Genomic DNA, 16152 nt, shown 5'->3' with positions numbered 1-16152 from the left:
AAAGCTGTAGGTTTGAATATAACATGAAAAAAAAATTGTTATGGATGACATTCAACCTAAGAGTCTAAGGATGTTTTATTAGTGTTCATTATGAAATGCCCCAAAGAAGTGTGATGCACTTGGGATAATAAAAGGAACAGGATTCATTCAGGGTTACATAAAAGCTTATATTTTACTGACTTAGATATGGGAAATAGGGTACCCTAAATAAAATGGTATGAAAATGCATTTTAAGTGGCCAAATTTGGGTCTTTCACAAGCATACTCTTTTGGGTTATTTATTTACTTATTATTTTTTAGAAAGAGCATGAGTAGGCAAGAGGGACAGAGAGAGAAAATTGTAAGCAGATTCTACACTCAAGAGGAAAGCCCAACATAGAGGTTGATCCCATGACCCTGAGCAGAAATTGAGGCAGATACTAAACATACTGATCCACCTATGTGCTCCTACTTTGGTTCTTTTGATTTAAATGTCCTCTAGAACTTTCTCTTCAGTTTCCAAAATTAAGACTAATTTTTACTCATCCATGATATATAATAGCTATTACGTTTCAAAAGAGGGAGAGACCATCATTCCCCCTCCATTTTCTCTAACATAAATACCATCCTTAATAACCCCTCATTCCCACATGAAAATATCATTGTCTCAATGTCTCAGTCTAGTGTTTCACGATCACATATTTGATAGCATAACCCTTTCATATAGTTATCAACCAAGGCTCTCAATCATACCAACAAATCCAGAGAAGGGGCTGTGACCATAGAAAACATGGTAATTTACCTAATAGCTTTTAGATTTATTCCTGGTCACTCCTTATGCTCCAAAATATATACTATTCTACATCTTAAAACCAGCATCCTAGTTTTTCCAGGGTATATAGGTATGACTAAGCCCCACCTAATAAAAGAGGTTCCTTTCATACTTTCTCTGAGACCACCACGATGGTTGACAAATGAAACACATGTAATGAAAGTATAACATCAGTGGATTCCAAACTTGAGGTTGTAAGTCATCAATAATAATGTAGCATCAAGAAACCTTAAATAACTGAGTGAAAAACATCATAGAGGTTCCTGGCTGGCTCAGTCGGAAAAGCATGACTCTTGCTCTCAGGATTGTGACTTTGAGCCCCACGTTAGGTGTAGAGAGGTAAATAAAATCTTTACAAAATATCTAAACAGAAGATGATTAGGTCTTTCCACAGATCTACTTGTTCCGTTGACATACATTATCTCATGAGTTTTAAATAATTTTAATTTTCTGTGGAATTTAATACTTAAGAATAGTTAATCCTCAAAACAGACCTAGTTCCCTCTAGTGTGAATTCTTTAATTGCAATCTACTGAGAGAACTGGCTAAAGAAATTATCGCCTTCATTACATGTGTAATGTTTCTGTCCAGGATAAATTCTTAGGTGCTTCCTGAGGTAAAGACCTTGACATATTTGTATGGCTTCCATGTTATGTGAATGCTTTCAAGACCACAAAGCAGAGTTGTACATTTTTTTTTATAACTGCAAGTCAGTACCTCTTAATCCCATTCATCTATTTTACCCCCCTCCCCAATTTATACATTTTTTATAAACCTGACCACACTCATTACATTTGTAAGAATTCTCTGGTAAAATTTATGTTCCACAAGGTGTAACAAGCTTTGGATAAGACTTGCCATACATTTCTTCAGTGTGCTTCCTTTCAGAGATTTGTATTCTGATATCAGGTGAAGTGTGAACCCTGGTTACTAGCTTTCCCAAATATGTTAGTTTCATATGGTTCCTCTCCATGATGGAATCTCTGATGTTAAGTAAGTGTTGAATACTTGCTCATATTATTTGCAAGGTTTCTTTCTCCTATGAGTTCTTTGATGATCTCCAAAGCTTGAGCTTTGAATAAAAGCACTGCAACACATATTAGGTTTATACTGTTTCTTTTCATTATGGATTTTCTGATGCCTGGTAAGTTTTGCAAATTGGGTAAAAGCTTTGTCACACTCATTACACTTATAAGGTTTCTCCCCGGTATGGATTTTCTTATGCTGAGTAAGATGTGAACGCTCCGTAAATGCTTTGCCACACTCAATACATTTGTATGGTTTCTCTCCAGTATGAGTTCTCTCATGACCCCAAAGGTGTGAACGTTTGATAAAAGCCTTATCACATTTATTACATCTATAAGGTTTTTCTCCTGTATGAATTCTCTGATGTTCCATAAGGCTTGAACTTTGGATAAAAGCCTTGCCACACACATTACATTTGTGTGGTTTCTCTCCAGTGTGTATTTTCTGATGCCTAGTAAGGTTTGCAAATTGGGTAAACGCTTTGCCACACTCATTACATTTATAAGGTTTCTCTCCAGTATGGATTTTTCTATGCTGAGTAAGATTTGAGCGCTCAGCAAAGGCTTTGCCACACTCACTACATTTGTAAGGTTTCTCTCCAGTATGAGTTCGTTCATGACCCCAGAGGTGTGAACGTCTGATAAAAGCTTTATCACATTTATTACATTTATACGGTTTTTCTCCTGTATGAATCCTCTGATGTTCTACAAGGCTAGAACTCTGGATAAAAGCCTTGCCACATACATCACATTTGTGTGGCTTCTCTCCAGGATGTGTATTCTGATGTCTAATGAGGTGAGAGCACTGTTTAAAAGCTTTGCCACACTCATTACATTTGTAAGGTTTCTCTCCAGTATGGATTTTTTTATGTTGAGTAAGGCTTGAACGCTCAGCAAAGGCTTTGCTGCATTCATTACATTTGTAAGGTTTCTCCCCAGTATGAATTCTCTCATGACTCCAAAGGTGTGAACGTTGGATAAAAGCCTTACCACATTCATTACATTTGTAAGGTTTCTCCCCAGTATGCATTCTCTGATGATTTGCAAGGTTTGAATTTTGACTACAGACCTTGCCACATATGTTACATTTATATGGTTTCTCTCCTGTATGGATTCTCTGATGCCTAGTGAGGTTCGAACATTGGTTAAACGCTTTGCCACACTCGTCACATTTATAAGGTTTCTCTCCAGTATGGATTTTCTTATGTTGAGTAAGATGTGAGTGCTCTGTAAAGGCTTTGCCACAGTCATTACATTTATAAGGTCTCTGTCCAGAATGAATTCTTTCATGACTCATGAGGTTTGAGCTTTTGCTAAAAGCCTTCCCACATTCATTACATTTGTAAGATTTTCCTCTAGTGTGTGCTTTCCTGTCTTGTGCAGGTAACAAACGATATTTAAAAATCTTCCTAGACTTATTCCAAATGTTTTGGGTCCTGGGAGGAATTCTTTCAAGTGGTGAGACTGAGGAACCATTGCTGACAGACTTCTCAGTTGGATTACATTCATACATTTTCTCCTCACTATGAAATGTCTGCAGTTCAGCCAGGTGTGCCTGTAAACTTAATCCAATTCTATTTTCCAAGCAGTCTATGTACTGGTTTCCAGCACCACTTCTATTATTGTCCATTTTTAATACATTCCTTACAAATGGCTCATAATCCATGAAATACAGGTATGTATTATTTCTTACAGAAGCACACTGCTTTTGAGGAAGAGTAACTGAGGGCTGATTAAGTTTTTGATCTTTTCTCCATGTGACATTTTTGTTATGGGTCAAAGGCACTTCTTTGTAATTTCTTGCATCATATCCCCAGTGATTTTCAAACTCATGCCTATTTTCCCAGACTTCCTTGAGATCAAAATCCTTGATGTCAGGACTTTCATTTCTCTCCAATATCACTAAGTGGTAAAATTCTCCTTTATTAATGTCCTGTATTGGTGATAATTCCTTGATTGCAAATCCAGCAGAACTCCCTATCAAATAGAATTGGAAGGTAAATATTTTATACTAAATTCCATAATTAACACCAAAATATTATTTTATAATGAATACAGGGAGTTTCTCAAGCATAGACTTCAAACACTATTGTTATTTACAATGTTTTTAAGTTTTCTTTCTATAAATGTGGGGACAGTGCTTGTACTCGCACATCTATGGGAATATGATTGTGTTATAAGTTTAAAGCCTGATGTTAGAAAAAGGAACTGATTTAGCAACAGGCATAATAGTGACTCATTCTGTAAGAACTTATACTACGGATATGAAGTAACAGTAGAAAACATTCAACAGGGAGACAGTATGGTATTATAAGAAGACTGTAGGCTTCTATCTATTTCAGTATTTGCTCTAAAAATTATCAAACTAAATATCCCACAAATTCCTTTTCCAGGTATATAATCAAAAGAATCATATAATAGATACATGTTCCAGGAGACATGTACAAGAATTTTTTTTTTTTAAGTTTATTCACTTAGAGAGAGAGAGCAAGCTTGTGAATACGGGAGGGGCAGGAAGAGAGAGAATATCAAGCAGTCTTCACACTGTAAGCACACTGCACAATGCCAGACTCGAACTCAGGAACTGTGAGATCATGACCTCAGACAAAATCCAGAGTCAAGACGCTTAACCGACTGAGACACACAAGCTCACAAAAATAATGTATCATTATTTAAAAACCTATGACAAATCAAGTTAATGATATCTCTCTGACTAAAGCAGTAACTTAAAAAAAATACGTTCTCAAGATATCAGAAACACTCAGTTTAAAGAATGCCATAGGGACGGCCTGGGTGGCTCAGTCGTTCGAGGGTCCGACTTTGACTCATGTCATGATTGCATGGTTTTTAGTTTTGAAACCCATGTCGGGCTCTGTGCTGACAGCTCTGAGACTGGAACCTACATCAGATTCTCTCACTCTCTCTCTGTCCCTACCCAACTCACGCTCTCTCTCAAAAATGTTTTTTAAAAAAAGTCATAAATTTAACTGAGGTAAATATGTAACAATGAGTTATCACTACACATTTAGGTGAATGGCCAAAATCCAGAACACTAACACAAATACTAGTGAGAATGTGGACCAATAAGAATTCTCATTCATTGCTGGTGGGAACGCAAAATGGTGCACCAGTCTGGAAGACAGTTTGCACGTTCTTACAAAACTAAACATACTCTCAAACGTGATGTAGCAATTGCACTCCTTGGTATTTACACAAATAAGTTGAAATTTATGTCCACATAAAAACCTACACATGAAACAGAGAAATCCTAAAATATATATGGAACCTCAAAAGACCCTGCAAAGTGAAAGCATCTTGAGAAAGAAGAACAAAGCTGGAGGCATCACATTCCCTGATTTCAACACCCTGATTACAAATCTGTGGTAATTAAAACAGTGTGGTATTAGCATAAATCTAATAGACACATAGATCACCAAAACAAAATAGAGCCCAGAAATAAACTCACACAGATGGTCACTTAATTTACAACAAAGGAGAAAAGACTATACAATGGGGAAAGCACAATCTCTTTAATAGATGGTTTGGGAAAACTGGACAGCCACAGGCAAAAGAGTGAAACTGGACCACTGTCTGACATCATACACGATAATTAACTCACAATGCATTAAAGACTTAAACTTAAGACCTTAAACCATAAAATTCCTATAAGATAGGGGTATAGGAAGAGCTCCTTGACACAGATCCTGGGAATGATGGTTTTGTTTTTGTTTTTGTTTTTGTGACTGTTGACACCAAAAGATAAATCAACAAAACCAAAAGTAAGTGGGACTACATCAAACTAAAAAGTGTCTGCACAGCAAAAAAAACACTTTTTCAACAAAATACAAAGGGAACCTACTGAATAGGAGAAAATATTAGCAAATCATGTATCTGATAACGGACTGGTAATCTAAAATATTGCCCAAAAATGCTCAAATAACCCAATTTGAGAAATGGGCAGAAGATCTGAATAGACATTTTCCAAAGACTTAGAGATGGCCAACAGGACCATGAAAAGATGCTCAACATCATTCATCATCAAGGAAATGCAAATCAAAATCACAATCAGGCTTCACTTCACACCTCTTAGAATGTCAATTATCAAAAAGACAAGAAATAAACAACAAGTGTTGGTGATGGGTGGAGAATTTGTGCACTATTGGTTGGAGCCAAAATTGGTGTGGCCACACACTACTGTGTGATCCGCTAATTCTACCTCTGAGTAGTTATCTGAAGAAATCAAAATATTAACTCAAAAAGATAGAAGCATTCTAATGTTCACTGCAGCACTATTTACAATAGCTGAGATACAGACACAATCTAAATGTCCATTGATGGGTAAATAAAGATGTGTGTATATGACACATTATCCAGCCATAAAAAAGAGTAGAATCTTGCCATTTGTGACAAAAGGGACGGACCTTGAGGACACTGTACTAAGTAGAATGAGTACAAGACCAAGACAGTATGATTTCTCTCATATGTGGAATCTTAAAAAAACAATACAACCCCTCTTAGATAGAGAGAGCATATTTGTGGTTAGTAGAGGCAGGAAGTTGAGGGGATGGTGGCACAAACGGGTGAAGGGATCAAAAGGGTGCAGAGATTACTTAAAAACAAAACAAAACTTGCTGCTGCGTCGAGTTCTTAAAACAACTCCCCCCTCCTGCAGGAAAAAAACAAACAAACAAACAAACAAATATATATATATATATATGTATCAATATGGTACTTTCTGTATACTGAGAATACAATAAACATCTATGGAATAATACAGGTTTTTTTCAATAGAAAAGCTAACTAGAGATATCAGTTAACCTGTGCTATATGTAAACTACATCTAATTTTGGAATTTCACTTTTTGGAATTATCCACATCACGACTTCCTCCTAATTAATGCAAAAGCACCCGACCTCAAGAAGCCAGGATGGCCCAGGAAAGAAAGAGATAAACTTTAGCTCTACTTTATTAGACATTGATTACATTTGTTTGTCTCCTTAGAAGTTCTTCCAAGGATACAAAATGGAAATGGAAAGTGAATAGGTCCTGGGGTCTGCACTACAGAGGCCTCAGCTCTGACCTGTATGGAATGAGAACCAAGAGAGATCAGGGAAAAGACTCCTTAGGGACAGCCATCCCAGTCCCTCTGAAAGCTCGGAACCAGTATGGTCAGAGAGGCCAGGTAATTGTGTTATAGGTTCTAAAAGTTGGAGTTTAAAACCTTGTACATATTTGATTTACTCATCTGAATAACAGAATGAGAAGTGTGTAGGGGGTGGCAGGGGATTTCCTTTGAAAGCTCCTAAGAAATAAACTTTTATTTTCCCACAGATCCTTCCCAAACAATGCTTACTGGAGCTGCTTACTCTGTGCCCATCTGAGCTCTGACTTGTGCTCACATCCCAACACATTCCCACCTGTCTGGATTTTCCCATATATTCAGTTCACTTTCCACAGTCCTGGGATCCTTCCCTTCTTCCAAAATGGAGATGATATTCAGCTCAAGAAGAGATTTCCACTTATAAAGAAAAACAGAACATGATCTGCTTTGCTCTTCCAGAATACATTCCCAGCTCTTTGTTCAGCAAAGAAAAAAGGACATTCATTTTATGTGGGTGTAGAAACATATTTCAAAAATTAATCAGCTAACTGCCAGAATGCTTAAGGATTATTGTAGGAATGCAGAGATCTGGTTCTTTTCCAAGAACGACTAACCAAAAGCACAAGGGTAAGACCACAGAATCAGATAGTTATGAAAATTGACTATAAGGTTTCCTTTTTTCCCCCAACTTTAAGTAACTTCTCTCTGAGCCTTATCTTTAAAGATGTCAATGAGAGTTGACTTTACTAAGAATTTAAGGGTTTTTAAATCCTATTTCCCAAACTCCCAGATTTTAAATTCTAGTTGGTTAACACATAGTATAATATTGGTTTCAGTAGTAATTAGTGATTCATCACTTACATATAACATCAAGTGCCTGTCATCACCTCCCAACTACACATGCAGGAATGCAGAACTTCTGAAGAAAACGAAGTTAGAATCCATTTGCCACATTATGAAGTCTTTCCATTCTCAATCAAAACAGCTGCAATCACTCCCTTAAGAACAGGAATTTGAAACTCCTACGATCAAAACAGTGGCTCTCAGTAGAAAATGCAAAGACATAAAAAATAATTACCAACTTCTGGAGGGAAGTTATCCTCACCCAGGGAGACCAGGTTCCTGTAGTTCTCCAACATCACATCCCTGTACAAGACCCTCTGAGCAGGGTCCAGGCATTCCCACTCCTCCTGAGAGAAGTCTATGGCTACATCCCTGAATGTCAACCGTCCCTGAAAAAAAAAGACATTTCACCAAGTGGACAGGGAAAGTGTTCTTATTTGACACAAAATTAGAGAAGCAGAGATGTGTAAAGACTGACTAGGCTGGAGTGAGTGTTCCCTTTCCGTGTAAAATAATTTTGATGAGCTACAGTTAACATAAAATTAGCCATTTTAAAGTACCATCCAGTGGCATTTAGTGCATTCACAATGTTGCACAAACATCACCTCTGTCTAGATTGAAAACATTTTCATCATCCCCAAAGGAAATCCTTTACCCATTAACAGGTGCTTCCTATTGCCCAGTCCCTGGCAACCACTAATGCTTTGTCTCTATGGATTTACCGATTTTGGACTTTTCATGTGAATGGAATGGTTATCAAAAATGTGACCTTTTGCATCTGCCTTCTTTCACTTAGAATAATGTTTGGGGTTCATCCATGATATAGTATATATCAGTGGAACATTTCCTTTCTTCTGGCTGCAGAGTATTCCACTGCAGGACTAGACCATATTCACTCAACTACTGATGGGCATTTCGTTGTTATCAACTTTGGCTAATATTAGTAAGTTGCTATGAACTTTCGAGTACAAGTAAGCGCTTAGATATTTGTTTTCAATTCTTTTGGTTATATAAATACCTAGAAGTGTAATTACTGGGTCACGTGGTTTAATTTTGTTAAGAATCTGCCACACTCTTTTCCACAGCAGCTACTTTCTAACACCGTGTGTCATGATTCTAATTTCTCCACCTCTTTACAGACACTTTTTTTTGTTGTTGTTTTACAATAGTCATCCTAGTGGGTGTGAAATGATATCTCATTGTGGTTTTGATATGCATTTTACTAATGACTCCTTTCACTGAACATCTCTTCATGTGCTTATTTCCTTTGTGTATCTTCTATGGAGAAATGGCTATTAAAATCCTTTGACCATTTTTTAAGTTGGGTTCTTTGTATTTTGGTTGTTGACTTGTATATGTTCTTCATATATTGTACATGTTAATGTATAATGAAATGTATAAGGTATACGTTCTTATATTCTAGGTTCTAGACCCTTAGTAGATATGGGATTGGCAAATTATCTCCTCCCATTAAGTAAACCGATTCATTTATGTGATAATGTCCTTCAATGCACAGACATGATTAATTATGATGATGACCAATTTATCTACTTTGTCTTTTTCTCTTTTGCTTTTGGGGTCATGTGTAAACATCCACTGCCAACCCTAAGGTACTAAAGATTTACCCCTATGTTTTCACTTAAGACTTTTATAGTTTTAGCTCTTACATTTAATCATTAATTCTGAATTGATTTCCTTATATGGTACAAGGTAGTTTCAATTTCATTCTCACACAGACAACTAGTTGTACGATTTATAAGACTATTCTTTTTCCACTGTCTGTTTTTGACACACTTGTAAAAAAGCAATGGATTATAGATGTATGAGTTTATTTGTGGACACTCAGTTCTATCGCTTTGATCAATATTTCTAGCCTATGATGTAATTATACTTTTGATTACTCCAAGTTATTGTAGAAGGTTTGATGTCGGGAATTGTAGGTCCTCAAATTTTGTTCTTTCTCATGTTTATTTTGGTTATGTGGCATCCTTACCAACTCAATATGAGTTTTAGAATCAGGATTCCCATTTGGGCAAAAAACACTGCTGGGATTTTGCTGAGGACTGTATTACTTTATACTGCTCTGGGGAGGACTCACATTTTACAGTCTTCCAATCCACAAACACTGGATATCTTGACATTTAAGTTTTCTTTAATTTTCCTCAGCAACTTTTTGGTTTTCACTGTATATAAATCTTCCATTTCCTCGGTTAAATTTATTCTCATTCATTTTCTTGCTCTTGTAAATGGAATTGTTTACTTACTTTCCATTTGTTGATTGCTACTGTACAGAAGAAATACAACTAAATTTGAGTGTTGATATTGTATTTTGTAACTTCAATGAATTCATTCTGAGGATTCTTTATTTCTAAGTAGAAGATCATGTATACTATGAATATAGATAGTTTGATTTTTTTTCCAATTTTGACATACTGTATTTATTTTTCTTCTGTGTTTTCTCTGGCTAGAACTTCCAGTAGTGTTGATATGTGGTGGCAAAATGAGTCACACTTGTTTTGTTCTTGATATTAAGGGGAAGTTTTCAGCTGCTCATTGAGTATGAAGTTAGCCATGGAATTTTAATAATACACTTTTTCAGACTGAGCAAGTTCCTTTCTACTCCTAATTTTTCAGTTTTTGTTGGATGCAGTGTTCTGTATGTGTCTGCGGAGCCTAGCTGGTTTACAGCATTGCTCACTCCTTTCTTATTGATGTCTGGTTGTTCTATGCATTATTTAAAAAAAAGGGAGCATTGAGGTCTCCAACTACTATAGAACCATCTCCTCAATGGTTGCTTCAAAAATTTGGGGGCTTTGCTTCCATGTACATATTGCTTATACTTGTTTTATCTTCCTGATGGATCAGCACTTTTTTCAGTATAGGTCCTTCCACATCGTTGATAACAATTTTACAACTTAAACTCTATTTGGGCTGATATCTGTATAATTACCCAGCTAGGTTTCATTACTATCTGCATGGAATATCTTTTTCCATCTTTCCACTTTCAACCTATTTGTGTACCTAAAGTAAGCCTTGGAGCACCTGGGTGGCTCAGTCGCTTAAGCATCTGACTCTCGATTTCAGTTCAGGTCATGATCTCACAGTTCATGAGTTCGATCCCTGCATTTGGTTCTGCACTGACAGTGTGAAGACTGCTTAAGATTCTCTCTCTCCTTGTCTCAGCCACTCCCCCACTCAACCTCTCTCTCAAAATAAAAATAAAGACTTTAAAAAAGTGAACCTTTTATAGACATAGAGTGGAATCATTTTTAAAACTCAATTCCTTTGTCTTTTATTAAAGAGTTTAATCTATGCATATTTTAAATTACAACTGGTAAGAAATACTTCTGACATCTGCTGTTTGTATGTCTATTTTCTTTCAGAATTCCTCCTTTCTTTCGGTGTCTATGTGTGTGCGTAACATTTTGATTGCCTTTGTATTTGTCTATTTTCAAGTTATTTTCTGAGTGGATATCCTGGGAACTACAGTTTACAGTTTAGTTGATATTAACTTAGCTTTAATAGCATACAACAACTGCTGCTATACAGTCTCCCTTTATGTTACTGTCAAAACTACTTTATAACAAATGAACAGATGTTTCACTCACTCGAAGTCAGGTTTGCTTATTGTTTTACACATTTGTCTTTTAAGACACATAGGAAAAAATGACTTAGAAAACAAATATATAATACTGGCTTTTGTATTTACTTACGTAGTTACCTTGACTAGTGTTCTTTATTATTAGTGATGTACCACTAATTACTACCCATTTCAGCCTGAAGAACTCCATTTGGTATTTCATGTAGGCTGAGTCTGTAAGTGTGAACTCCACCTGCTTTTGTTCATGTAGGAGGCTCTTAATTATGCTATCAATTTTAAAGCATAGTTTGCCTGATAACGAATTCCTCATAGATTTTTTTTTTAATCTTTCAAACTTTAAATACGTCATGAGAATGCTTCCTGGCCTCCACAGTTTCTGATGAGAAACAGGCCGTTAAACGTATTCAGAATCCCTGTATGCAAGAAGTTTTTCTGTCTTGCTGCTTTCCACATTCTCTTTTTTGTCTTATAAAATTTGACTGATTATGTGACTGCCAAGGATCTCCATGCACCTGTCAGAGTTGAAGTTCATTGAGTTTTTTGAATATGTAGGTTGTTTTTGATACAATTAGGTTTTCAGGTCTTATTTCTTCAAATATTCTTTCTGTACCTTTTTTCTCTGTCCTTTTCTTCTGGGACTCCTATTATATGTATATCAGTATTCTTGATAGTATCATAAAGGTTTCTTAGTCTCTGGTCATTTTTCTTCTTTTTTTCCCCTTTTATTCAGCTTTTTTCCCCCTTTCTTCTGCTTGATAATTTCAGTTAATCGATGTTTAGGTTCACTGATTATTCTTATTGCCCATCTGCTAATGAACCCTCTAGTGAATTTTTAATTTTGGTGTTTATACTCTTTCAACTCTAGAATTTCTATTCCTTCCCTTTACTATAATTTCTGTCTCTTTACTGATATTTTCTATTTGTTGAAACACTGTTTCCCTACTTCTTAGTTCTCTTCCATGTTTTCCTTTAGCTGAGGATGTTCAAGACAGTTGATTTAAAATCTTTATTTAGTAAGTGGAACGTCTCTGTCTCCTCAGAAAGACCATCATTAATCTGGTAATCATGCTTAAGGTGCAGAATCATAAGATATCCTTAGAAGTCTGTAGTGAAGTCGGCCTGCTCAGAAGCAGCAACCATGGCATTCTTTGTAACAGTAAGAAATTGTAAAGGACTCACATATCTTCACTTACAGAAAGTTCCAATGAGGATCTAAAAAAAGCAGTTATCTCTATGTTTACTAACATGAAAACAACATCCAAACATATCATATGTAAACATTTCAAATTTGCAGAAAATGTGATAAAACATTTATAGAAGAATATTTTCTAAAATCACATTATAATATATAAATGCATTTTTAGAAGATCTGCACTAAAGAGAACACCACTTCCTGATGAAGACAATCATTGATGGTGGAAGATATGACAGCGAAGGAGGTATTTTACTTCTTAGTTTCCAGAATACATACCTGTGTGGAACTGAACCACAAAAATATATATTCTAGGGGAGTTTAATAGAAAAATATAAAAATAACAATATTTAACAATAATTCATAAAATGAAAATTGAGCATCAGCCTCTCTGATGACAGAAAGTTCTGCTCCTATGTCTGGTTAAGTTATAAACATTTTTATCTAAAAGATGTATGGTGTAAGAGTTCCTAAAGGAACACCATAGTCTTTAGAGATGGATGTGCTATAAATAATTGAAGGAACACTTACTGTTAGAGAAATAGGTTGATTCTACACTTTAAAACTAATTATGTTGTATGGAAACCAATTTGACAATAAACTTCATATATTAAAAAAATAAAAAATAAAAAAAACAAAACAAAACAAAAAAATAAAACTAATTATGTTAATTAAATAAAACACCCTCTCTATTCCTTATTCCTACTTTGAACTTCCCATTCTATCCCAAAATATTAATGTTTTGTAGTCAGAAGCACACTGATTCCCTTGTTTAACGTCAAACGGCATTATAAAATTGGACAAGCAAACTTCCCCCATTAGTCGTCTTATTTTTCAGGGTTTCTCAGGTACTTGTGCATGTTAACACATTACTTACATAACAGTAATCTCTTTAATTCTGGTTTATATGAGCTGAAGGGCATCCAGAAGGGGTCTGTGAAGAATCCTTACTGCCCAACCTCATGGACACCACAGAGCCTACTCCCCATCTCCAGTTCCTGCCTGCGGAGAAAATCCCTCACAGGATGACCACCTAAAAGGAGAGTCTTCCCAAGTGCCATGTCACTGGGTCACAGTGAGATGGAATCTACATGGAGATGAGAGGAAATAGGGAGAAGGCCGTGGGTGTCAGTAAATAATTTAGGCAGGATACTATGGAGACAGAGAAGATTAATGAGTCCAAAGTGTGACATTTTAGGAAAAAGAACAATCAGTGAAAAATAGGACTTTTACCTGGAAAAGAGCCATTCCTCCTTTTTTCCCTCTTCAGGTCTTCTTTCTCAGGTAAGGTTATACTGTGTGGCAAAAGGTATGTTGTTTAATGTTTAGAATCAACATAACCCCTTCCTCTGCCACAATACATAGAGAGAACCTCACTGTGGGAGAAAGAGTTCTTTGCTGCCCATTGCAAAAGGAGGGATGCAGGGACAATAAAGTCTTATATGGAGTCCAACAGGTGCATTTTTCACCCATTCCTTCAGAAAGCCCTCCCCGCTGCTGAAACCAACACACTCCACAGTCTACGTTATCCCGGCACTTGACCAAAAGGAATTGTTTCATTCAAGTTCTTGGCTCCTCCCTAGGCAGCCAGCATCCAAGGAATGGTTGATGCAGGATACAGAAGCCTGTCCATGCCATCAATTTGGAATAACTCTGAAGGGTCACCCCAGCTCCAGAGCTCCCTGGTAGCCATACTGAGAGTTTAGATCTTTGTCTTGATGGTGATGGGAAGCCTGTAAGAGGGTTTAATGTCAAAAGATGACATGATCAAATGTTTAAGATTTAGCCAGGATACACAGAGAGGATGGAGCTGACAGAGGCATATCCCTGTCTCTAAGACTATGCTCCTGCCTCTTTCTTAGTGGTTTTCATTATTTTTGGAACTAGCCCACACTGTAAACTCTAATGATAACTGCACACCCTCTCCTAGAAAATGGCCAAAGACAAACACACACCCAATTCTGAAAATCATTTCAGGGATCTTATTAGCCCAGGTTCAGAATTCTTGGCCTATCATCTCACGTTACAGGTGGGTGCACTCCAAAGGGGAGTAATTTGACCAAGTTAGCCTTAAGAAATCTGAGTAGAGTGAGCAGAACTGTGTGTTAGTAAATTCTGAAAAGGTGGTCTGGACAGGTTTAAGTACAAAGGGCTTATCCTAATTCCAGATTACTGTTCATATTCCTGAACAAGAGAAGCTTCTCTTTCATGGGTTTAACCAAACCCAAGCATTTAATTCCTCTTTTCCAGAAAACCTATATGAAATTACAAATAGTTACTAGTCCTGGAAAACATGAAAAAGGGTCACCTGTGGGGATGAGCTCTGTGCAATCTCTGTATTATGAACAGATGAGCACTGCTGGAACAAAGTTCCATATCAATCCAGACCACCCTTCAACATCTGTACAGAGAAGGCAGAGGGGACTTGAGGGGAACATCTATTTAGTTGGAGATTTCGGCTCAGCACTTGGTAATTTAAAAGATAACTTAGCAGAAGAAGAGAACTGTTGAATATTAAATTAACTGGCTAAACTAGGTTTTGAGTGTTAAGAGATTATCAACATCCTTAACGGATGTGTAATGAAATACTATAAAGTTCTTTAACAGACATCCAGAATACTTCCAATATATGATAGGTAAGAAAGTAAAACTCATAATCTGAACGATAAAATTAAGAGGTAAAATAATCTGGAAATTAAAAAGCTATCCAATGGATTATGATATTAAAGATAAAGAGGATACATCAAGTTTAGAAAAGAATGCCATGAGCCATAAAAAAAGGGGGAGAGAAACAGTACTGTTAATAATGGCCCCTGTAAAAAGCACCATGTGGTTACAGAAAGTCTTCCCCCATTGACTGAATGAGCTAGGCCTCTGCCCTCTAGATGAGTAGGGGATGCAAATGGAATTATCTTCCGATGCAATACTTAGAAAGTGCAGTTGCCTCAAACACCAGGTGTCACAACTCTCACTTTCTTCTGCACAACTGAAAAAATTACCAAAGTTTAGGTTAACAAGATCATAGAGCCACAAATCGGTACTTCACAACTTACTATCTTCTGTACTCACTAGCGTTTGGGTCCCGTGCTTTGAGATCACTACATGTTTTGTTCTCTGAATAAGTCTCTCTGTGTCCTTGTTTCTCTTCTGTCCTTTAGTCCATTTCCGTTTCCCTCCCTCACTACTCCTCTTCCAAAAGTTTCACCCTACTCTGTGGCAGCCTTTGTTTGAATCCCCACCGTTCTTTCTCCCCACACTTTCCGATGACCCTCTAACTCCGCAGATTCCTGCGTCTTCCCCTGCCATCTCTGTCCCCACTATGCCCTACCTGCGGCGGGGCGAAGGGCCTGCATCCACCTTCCTAGTGACGACTGTGCCGGACGCGGTTGAGGGGAGGGGGGGAGTTTCGGGAGTCAGAGAAAGGTTCTGAGCAGGAAAGCGACTGGCAAGGCGACTGGGGTCTGCAAGGGCCAGAGGCAGAAAGGCTTGGCCCGAACCCGCCTCAGAGAGATTTTAACCAGAAACGACGCGGACGCCCGGGACCCGAACCAAGCGACTGGGATCGAAACGTCTTACGGT

General features: G+C 37.0%; 1 protein-coding gene across 1 annotated transcript; it reads right to left on the bottom strand.

The window, feature by feature from the left end:
• Positions 1 to 146: 146 nt before the first annotated feature.
• LOC125915630 (zinc finger protein 677-like) lies at positions 147 to 15636 on the bottom strand. Its single transcript, XM_049621561.1, has 3 exons — positions 13807 to 15636; positions 8016 to 8169; positions 147 to 3813 (listed from the first exon to the last, which is right to left on the bottom strand). Exons 1-3 carry the CDS (start codon positions 13819 to 13821, stop codon positions 1829 to 1831), a joined length of 2154 nt encoding a protein of 717 aa, XP_049477518.1. The 5' UTR covers positions 13822 to 15636; the 3' UTR covers positions 147 to 1828.
• Positions 15637 to 16152: the final 516 nt, after the last annotated feature.

This window comes from Panthera uncia (assembly GCF_023721935.1).
Source record: "Panthera uncia isolate 11264 chromosome E2 unlocalized genomic scaffold, Puncia_PCG_1.0 HiC_scaffold_19, whole genome shotgun sequence".
Lineage (NCBI taxonomy): Eukaryota > Metazoa > Chordata > Mammalia > Carnivora > Felidae > Panthera > Panthera uncia.
The sequence above is the reverse complement of the archived record's forward strand: the minus strand, read 5'-3'. Positions and strand labels throughout refer to the sequence as shown.